The sequence below is a fragment of the Trichophyton rubrum genome, assembly GCF_000151425.1.
Source record: "Trichophyton rubrum CBS 118892 genomic scaffold supercont2.4, whole genome shotgun sequence".
NCBI lineage: Eukaryota > Fungi > Ascomycota > Eurotiomycetes > Onygenales > Arthrodermataceae > Trichophyton > Trichophyton rubrum.
Window position 1 is genome coordinate 1,080,507 of NW_003456425.1, and position 17,354 is coordinate 1,097,860.

General features: G+C 52.5%; 5 protein-coding genes across 7 annotated transcripts in view; 2 read left to right on the top strand and 3 right to left on the bottom strand.

Annotated features, from left to right (window-relative positions):
- Positions 1–27: 27 nt before the first annotated feature.
- Positions 28–2,481, top strand: TERG_04267 (uncharacterized protein; the record flags this gene model as incomplete). 2 transcript variants are annotated; one of them, XM_003235165.2, is made up of 3 exons in its annotated part: positions 28–1,720; positions 1,794–2,172; positions 2,400–2,481. In XM_003235165.2, 2 exons carry the CDS (start codon positions 28–30, stop codon positions 1,940–1,942), a joined length of 1,842 nt encoding a protein of 613 aa, XP_003235213.1. In that variant the 3' UTR covers positions 1,943–2,172; positions 2,400–2,481. The 2 variants fall into 2 exon arrangements, with proteins under 2 accessions (XP_003235213.1, XP_047606222.1); XM_047749738.1 differs by having other exon boundaries at positions 28–2,172.
- A 791-nt stretch (positions 2,482–3,272) lies between these two features.
- Positions 3,273–6,045, bottom strand: TERG_04268 (uncharacterized protein). The gene is made up of 2 exons (XM_003235166.2): positions 3,926–6,045; positions 3,273–3,825 (listed from the first exon to the last, which is right to left on the bottom strand). The coding sequence occupies exons 1-2, from the start codon at positions 5,758–5,760 to the stop codon at positions 3,681–3,683; spliced, it is 1,980 nt and encodes a 659-aa protein (XP_003235214.1). The 5' UTR covers positions 5,761–6,045; the 3' UTR covers positions 3,273–3,680.
- A 399-nt stretch (positions 6,046–6,444) lies between these two features.
- TERG_04269 (uncharacterized protein) lies at positions 6,445–10,040 on the bottom strand. 2 transcript variants are annotated; one of them, XM_003235167.2, is made up of 3 exons: positions 8,003–10,040; positions 6,986–7,606; positions 6,445–6,927 (listed from the first exon to the last, which is right to left on the bottom strand). In XM_003235167.2, exons 1-3 carry the CDS (start codon positions 8,943–8,945, stop codon positions 6,698–6,700), a joined length of 1,794 nt encoding a protein of 597 aa, XP_003235215.1. In that variant the 5' UTR covers positions 8,946–10,040; the 3' UTR covers positions 6,445–6,697. The 2 variants fall into 2 exon arrangements, with proteins under 2 accessions (XP_003235215.1, XP_047606223.1); XM_047749739.1 differs by having other exon boundaries at positions 6,445–7,606.
- Positions 10,041–12,830: 2,790 nt separating this feature from the next.
- TERG_04271 (uncharacterized protein) lies at positions 12,831–14,212 on the bottom strand (the record flags this gene model as incomplete). The annotated part of the gene is made up of 3 exons (XM_047748227.1): positions 13,553–14,212; positions 13,003–13,183; positions 12,831–12,948 (listed from the first exon to the last, which is right to left on the bottom strand). Exons 1-3 carry the CDS (start codon positions 14,109–14,111, stop codon positions 12,831–12,833), a joined length of 858 nt encoding a protein of 285 aa, XP_047604204.1. The 5' UTR covers positions 14,112–14,212.
- Positions 14,213–16,824: 2,612 nt separating this feature from the next.
- The window catches only part of TERG_12126 (uncharacterized protein), a gene marked incomplete at both ends in the record, with an annotated part of 1,657 nt that continues 1,127 nt past the window's right edge, over positions 16,825–17,354 (top strand). The window contains 2 exons of the mRNA XM_003235171.2: positions 16,825–17,047; positions 17,127–17,352. Of these exons, the coding sequence (XP_003235219.2) occupies positions 16,825–17,047; positions 17,127–17,352 (449 nt within the window). The remainder of the gene's footprint in view (positions 17,048–17,126; positions 17,353–17,354) is intronic.

The window sequence follows — 17,354 nt, forward strand, 5'->3', positions numbered from 1 at the left end:
CCTTTTGAGGGCCATCAGGTGGGAAATATGGCCAGCCAGGACATTCGAAGCGGAGCGAGGAGGAGCTCGAGGGTATCTAGCGGTCGCGAACTCAAGCTACCCCCCTCCTACACTGTTGACGGGAGAACGTACACGGCAGGCCCCGAGATGCGCCCGCGCAGCCATACGATATCAGCGGAAGCGAGCCGAATCCCACTGAATCCACTGAGCCTACCTAGCTCTCCGAGCCGGCAACCCGTAGTGACCACTATCAAGCCACGGTCTCAGACCATCTATCCCACCCCATCGCGAGATGGTGGTGAGCGTTATATAACCCCTTCATCGTCTCATTCTCGGCATAGGCAACCGAGTGGGCCACTGGGAGGAGAGCCCGATACGATAGTGCCTTCTGGGGAGCGTGAGCTCAAGTACAGGAATGGGTATCTGACTCCCGCCGGAAATTCAGGGTTCCCAAGCCCTAACCGGGATTCCAGCTACAAAGATATCGATGTTCATGATTCATTCAGCTATACCAACGCTCGAGAACAGTTTTATAGAGACTCTGATGCCATTCGAGAATCCCGTCGACAAGTCCCCGCTGTCAGAAAGGCAAGGCCCTTGAGTTTGACCGGGTTGGAAGCTTACCTTCCACAAGTCACTCGGGACCCAAAGGCTGCTGGGCCTCCGCCATCATCTCGGCGATTCCTAGCGCCTGAGAGAGAAGACGCGCCTCGCAATTACAGAGAGATAAAGCCGCGGGACCTGGATGCTGACACAACCAGGAACAACTCTACAGTTTCTCGAGCTTCTGACAACGTCCGGCAGAACAGCTCCCTTCGCAACCCAGTATCTTTACACCAGGACAGAACTACGTCACCATCACCCGCCCCTCCTGGCCCACGTCGCTCCGGCTATGATAATTCAGTTGACAAAGGGTATCAGATACGGAGAGATGCGAACAACAACGTGATTGTTGATGATAAACCCGAAACTGCTCGGCGTGACCGACGACTAAGCGTTTCTGGTCAGACTCCGAACCGAGATCGAGGATATTCTACCGGCCGGGCTCCGGATGGAATGACAAGTGGTGGCCTCGCAACTGCTGGCCTTGCCAGTGGATATTCTAATGAACCCATGGACGCACACCCACGGTCTGAGGCTCGGAGCGGGCGAGATCGGTCCGACTATCCCAGCCGCCCTGAAGATAAATATAAACCCTCCAGGAACTGGCCTCAGGATACAAATGATGGCTACTATTCGGACGGAGCTAGGGGAAATCACCAATATAAGCCATCATCATCCTCTCGGGAGACTGAACGGCGCCCCAGGGCTCCATCACCTGTTGACTCGGACTCGAAGCGGTCAATCAACTCCTCACGTCATGAAAATTACGAAAGAGTAGCTCCAAGGGAATCGAACTCTTCTGCAAAGAGATCGCCTCCTCCGGCCAGTGGAACGAGCCCAGATACCCAAGCGCCCCGAGGGATTCTAAAACAACCCACTGAGAAATTCCCTGAGGAGCCCCATGCTGTCCGAGAAGGCGTGGCGCCTTTGAAGGATGCGCCGAAGAAAGGCGTACCAGCTGGTGCCCGCTGGACCAAGATCGACAGAAGGCTAGTCAGCCCATCTGCTCTTGAAGGACGAGAAAGGTTTGAAGAACGACCGGACTACGTGATTGTGCTTCGAGTTCTGTCCAGAGAAGAAATCGAGGAGTACGCACTTTCGTCGGCTAAGATACGAGGTGAGTCTTGATGATTGGAACTGCGAGTTGCTGTGGTTTGACGATACTATGGAAGCTGATGGTGGGTGTCTAGCTTCACGAACCCGACGAATCTCAGATCGTAAATCCCGAGACGAAGATGATACTCGAGCTCGCGGACGTGATTCCGACAGCGATGATGAAGACGACCACAGCTCATCCCAGCTGCGACTCGAGCCACCGCCACGAGACCCCAGACGATGACGAACGTGAGCCGTACCGCACATGTCCGTCATTAACTCCCCTCATCTAGTTTCTACAATCTCTCACACTTCGCAGAGCCATGCCTTTGTCTGATTTCCTCGCATCTAATGATTGTTTGTTGACTTATGAATACCAAGCTACTAAATAAAAAAAAAAAAAAAAAAAAAAGGAAGAAAAAAAAAATATTTTCTTGCTTTGTTTTTGACGAATACTTAGCCATTCATTGAGAGGTGAGAATTTGAATTCCTTGCTATAGATTTCTTGGTATGGACTGGATGTGAGTCTATCAAGTAATCTATGCTACTACTGACTTAAGAAATGATGGACGTTACCTTTTTTTTTTTGCTCGAGGTTGCTAGATTGTTGAATTCAAGAAAACTATCTTGGTGCCTTTTGATTCGACGGGCTGTCTACTCTATTGAATGACTGACTAGTTAGCTGACGACCCTTTCAAAAGCGTAGAGTATTTCTCTCGTTCAAATAGCTGTTTGGTGATGTCGACGTTTGATGAGTTCTCAATATGCGGGATGTGGGGCGGCTATTGTTACTAAGCGGCGGCAAGTTAAAATTAACCGCGGACAACAACATCAACAAAGAGCATCCCCGTATATAGCTATGGTATTCTATAGAGATGGCGACGAAATGAAGTTAGATAGCTCTATGATTAAATGATTGAATTTTTCGTTGTTTCAGTAATCTCAGTGTGTGATTGCTAATGTATCTGCAGAGCCTCTACCATTCCCGTATCACAGGTCCAGAGGCACATTCTATTCATACTACGGATACCAAGCCCCTAAACCACTTCCTTCGTACAAAGTTCTCCGTAAAGAGTACCCCTCATTCCCTCCCAACGCTATAAATATATGACCGTTGAGATCAGCACACGAACTCCCCAGCCGATCAACAATCGTTACATCATACCCCGGGCCCCTCAAAGCCAAGTATAAATATATGTATATATCTAGGATTAATCTCGATGCTCCGCCCTAGCGGCCGGCCGATCGAATCATAAGCTACCTAATGTAAGCTACGCTACTCCAGAACGAACACTATATACATGCAAGAGCGATCACAAAAACAAGCTTCCAATACACAACAGGCTGGCGTTGCAAAAGCAATAAAATAAAAGATAAAAATAAACATAAACCAACAAAAGCCACTCGAAAAAAGTAAAAAGTAAAAACAGAACGAAAACAAAAGCAACGGTGCGAGAGTGTTCATTGACGTCAAAGCGGAAAAGTATATGTGGGCTTTGCGTGAGAAAAAAGAAAAAAGGGCGCAAGCAAGGCGTGACAAGGCATGGCAGGGCATGGAGCATGGCGAGGCAGGGAAGCGGGGACCGCGGGGCGGAAAGTATATGCCGAGGGGGGTGCGTGTGCGGTCGAGGAGCTTATTTGAGCTGCTGTCGATGCCACTAGAGACGATCGGTCGGTGGGATCGGGTAAAAAGGTAAAAGGTGATCTGCGGATTTGAGGGGAGGAAGAAGGTAGGAAGGGGAGAAGAAGGTATTTACATAATGCGTGTGTCAGCGTCAATCAATAAGTGGGAAAAGGAAGAGGAAAAAGAAGAGAAGCGCGCTGGTGCTCGAACGTGTGAAAAGTGTGAGCTGGCTGGGCTGTAAATGCCGGTGTATATGGCTGGGGCGGGAGGTATATAGAGGAAAAGCGAGTCTATATCGAGATAGATGTCGAAGTATATGTCGGGTGTAGATGGTGATGAAAGTCAGTGGAGACGTCGGCTAATCGACCGTCTTGCCGCCGCAGTCGGGAATCTTGATGCCAGGCTTGAGAACACGGGCAGGATCCATAAGACCCCATTTATCTTCCCATTCCTTGCCGGGCTCATTGAACGTGACTTTCCACGGCTCATCAAACGCCTCAAACCTGCATTCATTGTTAATATTCCTCAAAGAAAGAAAGAGAGAGAGAGAGAGAGGTATAAACAAAGAAAAAGAGAGAAGAGGTATAAAAGAAGACGACATACCAGAAATAATCCGTCCCGTTACTGAGGGCCTGACACACCCAATTCTCCATGAAGATATTCATGTCCTTGACGCTGGCTACAGACCCCGAGTCGGAATCCGGACACTTGGAATCGCCGCAGTTATTCCCTCCACCGCTAGGCCATCCGATTTCCGAGATGATCTGTTTCTTATCCGTGCCCTTTGTCAACGCGACGTCGTGTTCGGTCCAGAACGACCATGCCCAGCCCGTGCCCTTGTCGGCCGTGACGCCGGCGAAGAACGGATGGACGTTGGACATGACTACATCGACGATCTTGGTGAGCGGCTGAGTCCAGGCGTCGCCCAGGTCTGACGTGGCGATGGGGAGGTCGAGGTTGAGCGATGCGAGCTCCTTCTTGACGCCGGTGATGTATTTCATGAGCTGTGTGAGAGTGGACGGGTCGTTTTTGCCACGATACAGCACCTCGTTGCCGACGATGACGCCCTTGAAGACGGACTTGTCGCGGGTGTTTTCGAGGATGTTGTAGAGCTGTTTGATCTGGCGGTCGTTGGTGGTGGTGTTGGTGTCTATCCAGACGCCGAGCCAGAGCTTCATCTGCTTGAGCTCGAGGCGCTCAAAGGCATGCAGGACCATCTCGGTCTGGTTGCAGTCTGTGCCGTACAGACGGACGGTGTTGGTGAGCTGGGAGAGCACGGCGATGTCGCGGGTGACGTTGTTCTGGCTGGGCGGGTACTTGAGGCAGAGCGGGTACTGGGTGCCCCAGGGGGTGTAGTCCATGCCTGGGAAGACCTTATGCAGGTCCTTACTCTGCAGGGCCTTGATCTCCTTTGAGTCCTTGCCGAGATCTCCCTTGTCGTCGTCTGCGCCGGAGCCGCTGTGGCCGGGCCTGTTGGGGTCGGAGCTCGCTTTTTGGTTGGCGAGGATACCTGCGGTGACACCGCCGGCTATGGCACCGGCGAGGACGAGGGCGACGATGATGCCGATGATCCAGAGGCGTTTCTTGCGGGATCGTTCTTCGTCGGCAAAGACCTTTTTCTCTCCGGTTGCGAGGTTGTAGAGGGGAGTGTCTGCGCCGACACCCGCTCCGCTCCCGCTGCCGTTCCCGCTGCCACCGCTTGCACCGGCGGGACTGCGGGCACCCGAGCCCGGCAATGAACCAGATGCAGCAGCTCCCGCCCCGACGCCGGGATAGAGGTTGTTGTGGCTTGAGTTGTGGCCCATGCTGAGGAGGGAGCGTCTCTTGGGCTCGGGGATGAAGCCGTCGTCTCCGTCGTCGACGATGTCGTGCGGGTTGATGGACTCTGGATGCACTGCGCCGAGGCCAGACTCGTCTCTCCTGTACGGGTCATCATAGTGGTATCGTGCGGCACTATCCTGGTACGCATTGTACGTATCATTGCCATGGTTGCCATGGTTGTTACTATAGTTGCTGTTGTTGGTGTAGTTGGTGTGATCCTGGTAGCTGCGGCTATGGGCATAGGCAGCGGGATCATAGCTGCCGCCCATGGTCTCCTGGTATCCCATCTCCTCGTAGGCACGCGAGTCATGCAGGTGCCGGCGAGAGTGGCCCGGGTATGCAGCGACCCCCGAGGCCAGCCCGGTCATGCCTCCGCCGGCCGCCGCATGGCCGTAGTTGTCTGCGCCGGCGGTGACGTCTGACCGGCCCGGATGCTGCGGAACATAGTCTTCCGAGTAGTACTGGTCGTCGTGAGGGAGATGCTGCTGGCGATGCTGCGGAGGGCGAGGCGGCTGGGGGTTGACGGGCGAGTAGTAGTTGTTTTGCGGAGGCAGCATGGCGAGGTCCTGCTCGGGGTCGGGCGAAGGGTTTCGATAAGCCGGTCGATAAGGCTGCATTTGTCTTGTCTCTGGTATTATCCCTGTTGTGTTTTCTGTTCCTGTTCCTGTTCCTCTTCCTGTCTGTTCCTGTCCTGATCCGTTTCTCAGTCTTCCTGTTCCTGTCGGTGTTCCTGGCCCGTCAACATATCAGACGGTACAAGCGGACCGGCCCCGGAGTCTGAGTCTGAACAGGAAGAGAGAAGATGAGACCAACTTCAACCGCAGAAGTTTTGAGCGATGCAGTTTAGCCCTTCCTTCGCAGGTGAGGTGGTTGTTTCTCGCTCGTATCCAGTACGATCGCCGTGCTGTTTCTCTTACTAAGGAGGCGGGCCGGGGGGGCAAAGCTGAAATTGGGCGTTGAAGCCAGGAGCAGCGCTGAAACACGGCGATCAGATGGAGATGAGCAGAGAATCGAGATGTGATGGATATACGGGATATAACAGAGGAGGATGTCGGAGTCCTGAGAAAAGGAGAGACATGCAGAGGAAAAGGAGGCTGAAGCAAGCGAGATGTCTTGAACTAGCGCGCAGCCGCGGGCGTTGTTTTGATGGTCGAAGTCACTTGGCGTCGGCCTGACAACAGCCTAAGCCGCCAGGGTTATCTATGTATACTAAGTATATATTTACTTAGATGGAGATGGAGATGGACCGCTAAGTATATGTTTACTTAGATGGAGATGGATGGAGATGGGGCGTGGGCGACGGGTCAGACGCCGAGTGGCGAAGATCGTGATCACCGCGATGAGACGAGACGAGACGAGACGAGATGAGACGAGATGAGACTTGAGATGAAACAAAACGCCTGAAGGTCATCATGTTCATAAGAAGTAGAAGAAGAAGTAGAAGAAGTAGAGGAAGAGACCGCCCAAAACCAACTTTTAGCATACATACATACAGCCATGAAGATAGACAGAGAAGACGTAGGAAAGACATCATCGTAAGAGGATAGAAGTAGACTACTCGACCTCCTCAGCGGACCGGGAGGAGGCAGCCGTGAGCACTGCCGGCGGAGAGGCAGCAGCAGCAGCAGCAGCAGCAGTAGAGTCCTTTTCTTTACTGTCAGCTTTGCGGCCTCTCTCGAGCCATCGTCTCTTGCCGACGCGGGTCTCAAAGTAAGGGGCTATCTCGCTGGTCTCATGGCCGGCCGTCAACATGCTGTTCCTCATCTTATTGCGATACGCGTCCACTACAGAGGTTAGCATAGACCCTAGGAGTAGTATAGAGTAGAAGATAAGAAGACCTACTTGAGCGCTGCAAGAAGAGCATCCTGCCCGCAAAGACCCTGCTCTGCCCCCAGCTCATGCGATACCCCATATCATTGAGCAGCTCTTCTCTCTGCTTCTTCGCCCTCGTCAGCCGCGGGACCAGCACTTCTCCTCCCTCCAGCATAGCCATGGGCACACTCGTCTTTCCCGCCGTGACGTCTTCCTCAGCATCGGCACTGCCAGCAACAACCCTCTCTACGGGCGCCGCTTCGTCGTCGTCGTCCATGAACCGATCTCCCTTGCGGCGCTGGTGAGCAAACGGCGAATGAACGGGGACATATGTGCGCGGAAACACCGAGTTGGCCTTGCGATACGAGTCTGGGATCTCCTTCATGTCGACCTGGTCGAGCATGACCTTGACGCGCACCCGGCATGAGCGCTGCGGATCCTCGACGAGAATGAACTTGCGTCGTTTGCCTTCGGGGAGGTCTTTGAACTGTTGTTGCTGCGTGGACGGGTTGGGGGTATCTTCTTGTGCCGCGCGTTTGTCGGCTGTAGTGGCGGTGGTTGCTGAGGAGGCTGGGGGGTATGATGGGTATGTAGAGCCGTTGAAGACGTGGGCTGGTCTATCTGTGTATGTCTGTGGATGGCGGTACTGGGCTGGGGTGAATTAGCTTAGTTTACTTCGACTGACAGGGACAAGGATGGGCCGGACAAGGGAGAGACAAGGATATGGATATGGATATGGATATGGATATGGATGATGGATGGATGATGGTTGTATGGGTATATAGAATGGGAATTCGGCTGATAGATACACAGCTCAAATACAGTCACTCAATAGATAAGCATAAACATGAAGAAGAAGAAGATGATGAAGAAGAAGATGATGAAGAAGAAGACCTTTTCCCTAGCTCCCAAGTCCCAGCACTCCTGTCCGGCCCGCTCCAGCATACATGACACATAAATAATCACAGAGAAGTAGTAAATAGTGAAGAAGTAGAAGAAGTAGTAGAAGAAGTAGTGAAGATAGAGGTTACATCTGCTGAAACATACCGCTGACATTGACGTCCTCTGCATGGCTCTCATGCGGCTGATGCGGCGGCAGACCCGGCAACGGCTGCTGCTGCTGATGCGGTGGCTGCGGGTGATGCTGCTGCTGCTGCTGCTGATGCTGGCTGAGATGCGATGCATGCTGGGCCACCGCCTTGCGATTATTCGCTTTCGCCATGCGCTTGACTCGCCGACTCCTCAGCCGCGGATCCTGATGCGAATTGCGCCAACTGTCGACCGCCCGCTGGATGAGCCCCCGCTTGCCCCGGAGACACGGGTTGAGCTCTGCCAGCGCCCATCCGACGGCGTTGCACTCTGTCTCGTAGACGAGCCTGTTGCCGCGGTACTGGTCCTTGGTGCAGCAGGCGCGCGGGTAGACGCAGTTCTCAGTCTTGAAGTCTTGAGGCAAGGTCTCGATGTTAATGTTCTCGACGTCGCAGCGGATGGTGTACTCCATCTTGACGCGGTCGCGGGAGTACTCGAAGGCGATCCACTGGACGCCGTTTGTGTCTTGCCGGACGACGAGCGGCGTGGTTGCTGGGATGGGCCCCGGAGCAGCGCCGGAGTTTGTCGTGGGCGAGGAGGATGTCTGCGGCCTGCTCTCGAGTTTCATGCGCGGGCTGACTTGGGACGGGCCCTGGGCGTGTTGCTGGTGCTGTTGGTGTGGATGCTGCTGTTGGTGCTGTTGATGCTGTTGATGCTGCTGCTGTTGATGCTGCTGTTGATGCTGCTGTTGATGCTGCTGCTGGTGCTGCTGCTGCTGGTGATGCTGGTATGGCGGGAGGGAGCTCATGGGCGAGTACTGGGGGTAGGCAGCGGCGGCGGCGTACATGCCGAGGGCTGGCGGTTGGGCGTAGAGCGAGCGGCCATGCTGGTCCTGCTGGGCGACGGAGGAGGCAGGATGGTAGATGGGCGGGTAGGGCCGCTGCATGTGCGCCGTTGCCATAATGAGAGACTGGAGAGTAGACGAGAGAGACAGAGCGAGAGAGAGAGAGAGAGAGAGAGAAAGAGAGGGCTATAGAGGTGGTGAGGTGGACTGCTGGGTATCGGGACGGGCGACGAGGGAGAGCTTATAAGGACGGGGAGAAGAAGTCGAAGAGAAGAAGTAGAAGAGAGTCAAGACTAAGAGGAGAAGAAGGTTCGGAAGTCAAAAGGGGATCAACGCGCGCCCCGAAGATCTAGAAGAAAGGCGTTGTCGTGGGCGGGCAGGCCAGGCCAGGGCAGGGACAGGGCAAAGGACAGGGTGAGACAGCAGAAGACTCTGACTTTACTCTTCTCTACTCGAAGAAGGCATTGCTTTTTCATGGTTGCTTTTTCGCGTGACTTTGCTTTTGCTTATTTACTGCCTGGCATACGAAAACGAAGTCTCTACTTCGAGTCTTCTCTGCGACTTCGGCCTCTCCTTTTGCTCTTTTTGTCTTCTACTCGCTCTTATCTGCTCAACGCCTTCCTTCTTGAGAAGACGGTTCTTGCTCTTTCTCTTTCTCCTGCTCTTTCTCCTGCTCTTTCTCTTCTTTCTCTTCTTCTTACTCTTCGTCGTCCTCTTCGACTACTTCTACCCTCCTTCCTAATCCGACTTCCCCCACGCTTGGCGACATGTCTTGGCAAACAAGGAGATGCTTCCTCTTCTGGCTAGAGCTCCCGAGGGATCCACTCTTCCAGAAGCAGACAGTAAAGCTTAAGACGAGAAGAGCAGAAGTAGAGAAGAAGCCAGAGAGAGAAGAGAGAAGAGAGAAAAGAGCAAGAGCAAGAGAGCAAGAAAGTAGGAAAGTAAAAAGAGAGTCTTCTCAGAGTCTTCTTTTATCTACTTTTATCTTTTATCTACTTACTTTCTCCCTGCTTAATCCTCTCCATCCTCAACCCGGCGCCGATCATGCAGGCATTCCTTATGTAATGCCAACCCAGTCAACCTTCTCCTCCACCCAGAAACTCCTCCGACTTTACTCTTCTCACTTTACTCTCCTCCTCCACCTCCATCCGCCCGCCCATCCCTAAGCGAGTTCCCTTGTCCCTTCACCTCCTCCCACCTCGCAGCTAATATGACACTCCCTGCCCGAGCTCCAGACAGGCACGATGCTTGTTTCGTATCCCTCCCTTCGTATCATCTTACTGACCTGCTTAACTGCAAAAAGAAAAAAAAAAAAAAAAAAAAAAAACAGCAAAAAAGAAAAAGAAGGACAGCGGCTAGCGTCGAACATCACCTTCGAACCCGCTCAGCTCCTTGTCTTCCCGCGCCATCCCTGCCCTCACACTCCCCCCCTTCCTACTGACTTTATGCCACCCACCGTCTGATAAGCGCTCTCCAGGATGTTTCACCTTTCTCTTCATCTCACTCAGTAATCATAATCAGTCTCTCAACTCGGTCGAGTCCCCGCACCCGCATCTCCCTGGCCGTCCACTCTGGCTTAAATATCCGGCCGCAGGTGGGGGGCCAGCAGGATCAGGATCAGGACCAGGATAATCTCCCTCGATGTTGCTTTTTCTCAGTCCTCTCTACCTTCTACTTACTCTACGCTGTCAGTCAACTGAAAACCGGCTCTGTCATCCGTCTGGCTGTCTGTTGTCTGTGTAACGACTCAAACCTCCCATTCGACAGGCGCTTTTCGCTTTTCCCTCGTCACACCCTTCTTCTTCTTCCATCGTCCATCGGCTATTCAAAGTACTCTAACTAAGTCTGTATGTAGCATGTAGTATGTAATAACAATGCTCTGGCTGCTTTTCTTTTTCGCTGCTTCGCCTCAAATCGCCTGATAGAGTTAATATCCTGCATTAAACACTACACACTACACACTACAAACTACTCCTGCACTATAACCATCATCACCACCACCACCACCACCACCACCACCAACCACTCGCTACTCTCGCTCTCCTCGTTCTTCCATCTGTCTGTCTGTCTGTCTGTCTGTCTGTCTCCCGCAGGCCACTCCCGTCCACCCGCAGCACACTAGTGCATGTCGTGGTTTATGCTATGCTACATATCCCGTTTAAACTACCACGACTACGACTACGACTACGACGACGACGACGACGACGACTGGCCTGCTGTCCTCGTATCGATCTCAGCCTGCGTCGCACTGCCTGGCGCTCTTGTACGAGGGCCCCATCGCCCCCCTTATTTTCCTCCTTACGTACTCTCCCTCTCTCTCTCTAGCTACTTTCTGGCTACTCTCTAAGCGAAGCCGCTTTCGGATAGTCGCTGTTATGCTTAACTGTTCATCCCCCCGACCGACCGTCCCTTTTTTTTTTTTTTTTTTCTTCTTCTTTTCTACTTTTAACCAGACCCAACTAGCAAGTTAGTAGCTCGACTAGCAGGAGTTGGGTGGTTCATGCTTTAGTGCGATAAAATACTTCCGGAAGTTTCGTGATGGGCTCCGTCTTTCCACTGAGGTCAGTCAGGCCTGGCGATCTTGACCAGTCGTACAAAAACGGTTGGTTGGCCAGCAAGGACGAGTGTCGACAGACTGGCAACAGACTGCATCACTGCGTCACATACCATCACATACCACACAGAGAGAGAGAGAGAGAGAGAGAGAGAGAGAGAGAGAGATGCAGGTAGATATATATATGTACGTCGATGGGAGCATAAGTAAGCTGATCCGTAAGCTGATCCCTGAGCTTCTCCAGACTCGCAAGGAATCGACATGCCCTTTAATTTTAAAGCATTAGCACCTTTTTTTTTTTTTTTTTTTTTTTTTGCCCTTTCTTTCCTTGTAAGAGGGAAATGGAATGTGGCTGAGGATGGGGATGCGAGGGAGGGCGGGCGGGAGGAGTGACAGACTGGCCAATCCATCATCCATTACTTGCTTGACTTTTGTTGTCCCATGGATAGTCCGTCAAGGTAATAATAATAATAATACTCAAGTAACTTGGGCTGGCTGGCTGGCGAAGCAGGCGAGAGTAAGGGGATTAAATGGGAAGATGCATGGGTGGATGGATGGATGGATGGATGGGGATTAAGGGCTCGGAAATGAGCAGCGAGATTAACGGAGAAACAGCATAAGAAAGTCGTTAAGCAGAGGATGTTAGAGGAAGGTGAGGAGATGTTAGATACTTGTTAAACTGGCGAGAAGTAAAGAGATCCACTGGCTGGGATGGGAGAGCCTCACGAGGAAGCTTGACCAGCTGGGTAAGGATGGCTAGTTAGGGGGAGGCCGACAGGGTTAGGAGAAGCTGGTCGAGTTAGGGGAACCGCTGGCGTGGGAAAGCACAGTCGCCGTCGCGCATCTCAGCCAACGAGTTATCCATCCTTCTGCCCTCGTATGGAGCAACTGGTGAAGTAAAATGAAGCGTGTGTGTGTGTGTGTGTGCTCAGCTAGTTCGTTGGATGATGCATTGGAACATGCAAACGTGGCGAACAATGGGGTCTGCTCGTCGACTGGTCAGTCAAGGCCAGACCAAACCAGCTCGCCCCGTCGCCAAAAGCTGCCCTGTGCATCCTGACTGGTAGATCAAAGGGGGGGGGCCATAGTGTAAGTTATCATTCTCAAATCCCGCGAGCCAGCCAGAGAGGGCCCCATCGTAGCTATTTCTCTAGTCTCTTAATAAGGGGCGATATAGCCTGACTCGACTGTCTTTGAAGTCCGTTCCATGCCTGTTCTCGGTCCGCAGCACTTGATTGGCAAAGAGTCAGTCAGCTTTCAAGACCCAGTGCGGGACAGACAGGTAAAATGGCAAGCAACAACAACAACAACAGCAACAGCAACAACAACCACAACGGAAAAAAAAAAAAAAAACAATAAATAAAATATGACCAGACCAGTGCATATGTATGTGGGTATGCATGCAGTATATGTATAGCAGCGTTTACTTATAGCCATCTCAAGTCATATCATGTTCGACCAAACGACCGCCAGAAGACACTCGTCCCCCAGAATGACGCCGTATTCGGTTCAAACTCCGGCAGGCGCACTGACTGGTTCTTGCTGTACTCTTCCAGCACCTCGTCTCTACTCAACTGTTAGCAATATTATATCCGACAGAATAGAAGATGGAAGACTCACGATGTCTCTAATGGCCCACCGAAGAACACCACGGGCCGTCTAGCCAGCACCTCGACAAGATGCCGTCTCTCCATGCCCGGCCCAAACACCACCGTCTGCTCATCCACCATGCCAAACGCCTCTCGCCGCACCACTTCCACCCCCAACGAGGCCAACAGCTCGGCGTCCAGCCTGTTGAAAACTGGATCCTGGGCATAACACCGACACGCCCTTTCACTGTTGGTCTCCGTCGCGTTGCTCTTCGCCGTCCTCGTCGTCGTCCTCGTCGTCGCCGTCGTCGTACCTATTGTATAGAGAAAAGAAAAAAAGTGGGGGATAAGTAATCCGTTAATCTTACGTATCGCCACAATACCGACGCATATTATTGCTATTATCATGTTTTTTTTTTTTTTTTTTTTGTTTTTTTTTTTTTTTTTTTTTTTTCAAAATGAAAATGTCATGTCACGCTTTAATTGAAGCGGGTAGACATGGGATTATTTTAAAATTATTATAGCTTTTTGTTTTTTATTGCGAAAGCAAGAGAGAATGCGAGGAAGAAAAAGGTACGTACGGGTATTAGGAGAGAGAAGGTCGATCAGAGAAATGAAGGCCGCCAGCTGGAAGAGCGAGACGGCTCGACGGTCGACGAGCCCGCCGCGAAGAAAGCCGCTGGGACTCCCAAGGGCGATGCAGACGAACTTGTCTATCCTGGTGGTGGTGGTGTTATTGTTGCTGCTGGCGATGGAGCTGGCGATGGGAGAGGCCGTGATGGCCTTCCAGGTCTGCGAAGCCAGCCATTTCTCCTGATGGGCGTCAAACTGCGCGCGCAGCTGGCTCAGCGTCAGCCCGTCTGGTATCTCTGCTGGTATAAGCTGGTCCGTCGTAGGTGCTGTCGTAGCTGTTGTAGTGGCCACCCGCCTGGTGTTGGTGATATGAGTCCAGCCATCGTCGTCCTGGACAGCCACTCGCCGTCGCGGGACGGCCTGCGTCTGAGCCTGAGTCTTCTTCCTGCTCCGTGACCGCGGCATCCTTCCAGTTGTAATTTTGATTATTGTTGTTGTCTCTGCGTTGTTCTGGTGAGGTTGAATTAACGATTGGGTGGAGTTCCTCTTCCGGCCTAGTCGAGCCATCCATCGCCATCAACCACCGCCAGACTTCTACTTTAAGCTAACTTAGATACGCCCAACGACGACCATCCCGACGCCACGCCTACGCCTGGGAAGATCCTGCGTCCGTCTCGAGCCAGCCATGAAGCATGTCCACCACGCGAGCGGCAGGCAACAGGCAACAGGCAACAGGCAAGCAACAACCAGGCAACAACCAAGCAACAGCGGGTGCTCACTCAGGAACAAACACGAGCCCATGAACCACCGAACCAGCCTTCAACCTCTTAGCCGCCAAGTCAAGGTCAAATAACTCACTAGCTAAAGGTCCCCTCCCTCTCCCTCCCCCCCTCAAACGAACTCCACGCTAGATGCCAACGAACATTCCATGCAGATACTTCACAGATTCTAATGCTCTGGTGGATGGGCGGACGGGATGGACATGGACATGGTCATGGTCATGGATACTTGGCTTTGCTTCTTCCTTTTCGCTCTTCATGGACATGGGCTAAGGGTACAGGAAGTATATATGCTTCGATGGATACGACAAGGGCCGGGGGCTGACAAGGGGACAGGGACATGGCTGTGGTCATGGACGAGAGGAAGTTACGAAGTTTCTCCCCGCGGCCGCCCGTTTAAGACTTTCTCGAAGGCACATCCACGCTAAAAGGAAAAAAAACGAACTCTACGGACGACATTTCTTAGCTAAACTTCCAGCTAACTAAAGCGAGAAAGAGTCAAGACTTTTCTTTTCTAACCCAACCACGGCCGGGATCTGCTGCAGTTCAAACTTGATGCAGATTACATATTATTACATACTTACTTTAAGAAGAGGTGCGAGTGATAGGCAGATACCCCGAAATACCCGCGGGATGTGACGATGGGATGGAGGATGATGAGCAGTCGTCGGCCGGCGGGTTTGAGAAGAAGTCACGAGCCGGACGAGACGATGGTTTATTTTCGCTTGTGTCAGGTCGTGCGTGTGATGGGACGTATTTATGGGGCGCCGCGAGTGAGTTTCGATGGGATGGTCGGTGAAGGGAGAATTTGGGCGACGGAAGACGGATGCGGAGGAGGGTCAGAGATGCCGATGTGGATGGGTGAAGCGCTTGGCTGGCGATGGGAGTTACAGCTGCAGGAGACCAGAACGAAGGATGAGATCATAAGATGGGGAGGGATGCTATTATTAAGATGGAGATTTTTTGGAGATTGGAGATGGAGATGCGCGAAGACGGGCTAAAATGTTAAAAATGCGGATGATAAGGAGGTGCCTTTTTCATGTGCAATCGGCCATGGATAGCCGATAGCCGGAGACAAGTTGAAGCCAGCTAAGACGTGAAGACAGTTGGAGTCTATCTCATTAGCTCGACGGCGTTGGTATGGAGCAGTGGAAGAGTCTACTCTGCTCTGCTCTGCTCTGCTCAACCTTCTCAGACAGAGACTGCCTTTGTATGGTAAATGCCGCATCGCAGTCTCTTATATAAAGAGCACTGAAGTCATCTTCTTCTCTTTGGACTACTTGGAAATATCTACTCTGTTATGGTAGTGGATGCGTTGATGGTCGACGAATGAGGATATAAATATCAACGACCACTTCACGTTGGCCCCCAACTCATCCAGCACGACGATGAATAACAGCAATCAAGCGAGCAGTCAGAAGTCAGAAAATTCTGCTTACGGAGTCCCTGCAGCCGCCCTTGTCCCTTGCTCGCATTGCACAGCCAGTCAGTTTCTATTCCTGCTCCCTCTCGATCCACCGCGGCGCTAACTCAAGCATTAGCCAGTTCCCCATCTTGCTCCAGACTGAATAACAACAATTAACGAATAATGCCAAATTTTGACTCTTGACCTGTGAATCTCGAGTTGAGCCTCGCTTCGGACGAGATGCCCCCTTTCTTGCTGTCGCTCCGTACCGTCTCCTCCTCCTGGGGCCAAGGGATAAAAGGAGCATGTCTAGCAGCACCAGCTTCAAAAAGGGACCAGACCAGACGGAAGAAGCAAAGTTAACCTGCTATCGGGGGCGCTTCGACGATGATCTGACCTGGCGAATAGGAAGCAGAGATGCCGCTGCGGAGGCCTGTGATGGTGAGTTGAGGTGCTGCAGCTTCGCCTGTGCCAGTCACATCCGTATCCATGCAGCAGGCGAATCAGAGGCTCAGGATGGCCTTTGACGGGAGACAGGGATGCGAGCCAGCCATAGGAAGTCATGGAAGGGCAAGCAGAGCAGCAGAGCGAAGAGAGATAGATCGAGAGACAAGAGTCGCCGCTTGTGCTGGTGCTGGTGCTGGTGCTGGTCGAAGGCTGACAGGGGCGAGTCCTCTATCACATCGTTTAACCGCCCAACATTCCCAGCGAGACGGTTAGGCCTGTGTTATTGGCTGTGCTCGACTGGCAAAGGGGACTTCTCTTCGCTGCTGTTTGGTGGTAGATGGCCTGCGATCCCTGTCGCAAGTCACCTCTTTGCTTCTCGTCGCCGCCCCCAGAGAGAAAGAAAGCAGACGGCCCTTGAGGGTGCTGACCGTGCCGCTGCGACCGCCTGCATGACCCTGAGCCCCCTCCACCCCCCGAGAAAGGATTCGACCTCTTTATTTAACTACTTGTTTCTTCATCTTGACTGAGGCCAGCGGCTAGACAGACTGCTATACAACCATCTCTCCTCGTCATCGTTCGTGGTCGTTGTCGTTATCAAACTCGACTCTTCAACCGTCCATATCAAAAAGACGACAGACAGACACTCATCATGAGGACGCACTTCTCGCTAGGACCCTTCATTGGAGTCTTCCTAACTCTCGCCTTTGCGACCCTCGCTGCAAAGGGACACACGGTCATCGTCTACCCGGGATGGAGAGAGAACAACCTGCACAGCAACGGCACCGTGGACGAAACCAACGGCGCCGGCGTGGCCATCAGATCAAACACCTCTGAGCTGCTATATCCATACGGCATGCAATGGATCTACCCATGTACGCATGCACTCCTTCCTGTTCCTCTTAAAAAAAACTTGTCAAACATCTATAAATCTAACAGACAACAAACCTCCAGGCGGCGGCACAGTAACCAGCACGAACCGAACAAAATGGCCCATCAATGGCGGTGCCATCTCCTTCCAGCCAGGATGGTTCCCAGGCCACAAGACCGCGCTCATCTACATCAACCTGGGCATGGGCACTACTCCCCTCAACATGAGTCTGCCCATGGTCCCGCCCTTCCAGATAACCGGTCCAACCGTTGCCCCGTACCCAGGCACCTTTTGCCTCCCCCAGGTTCCAC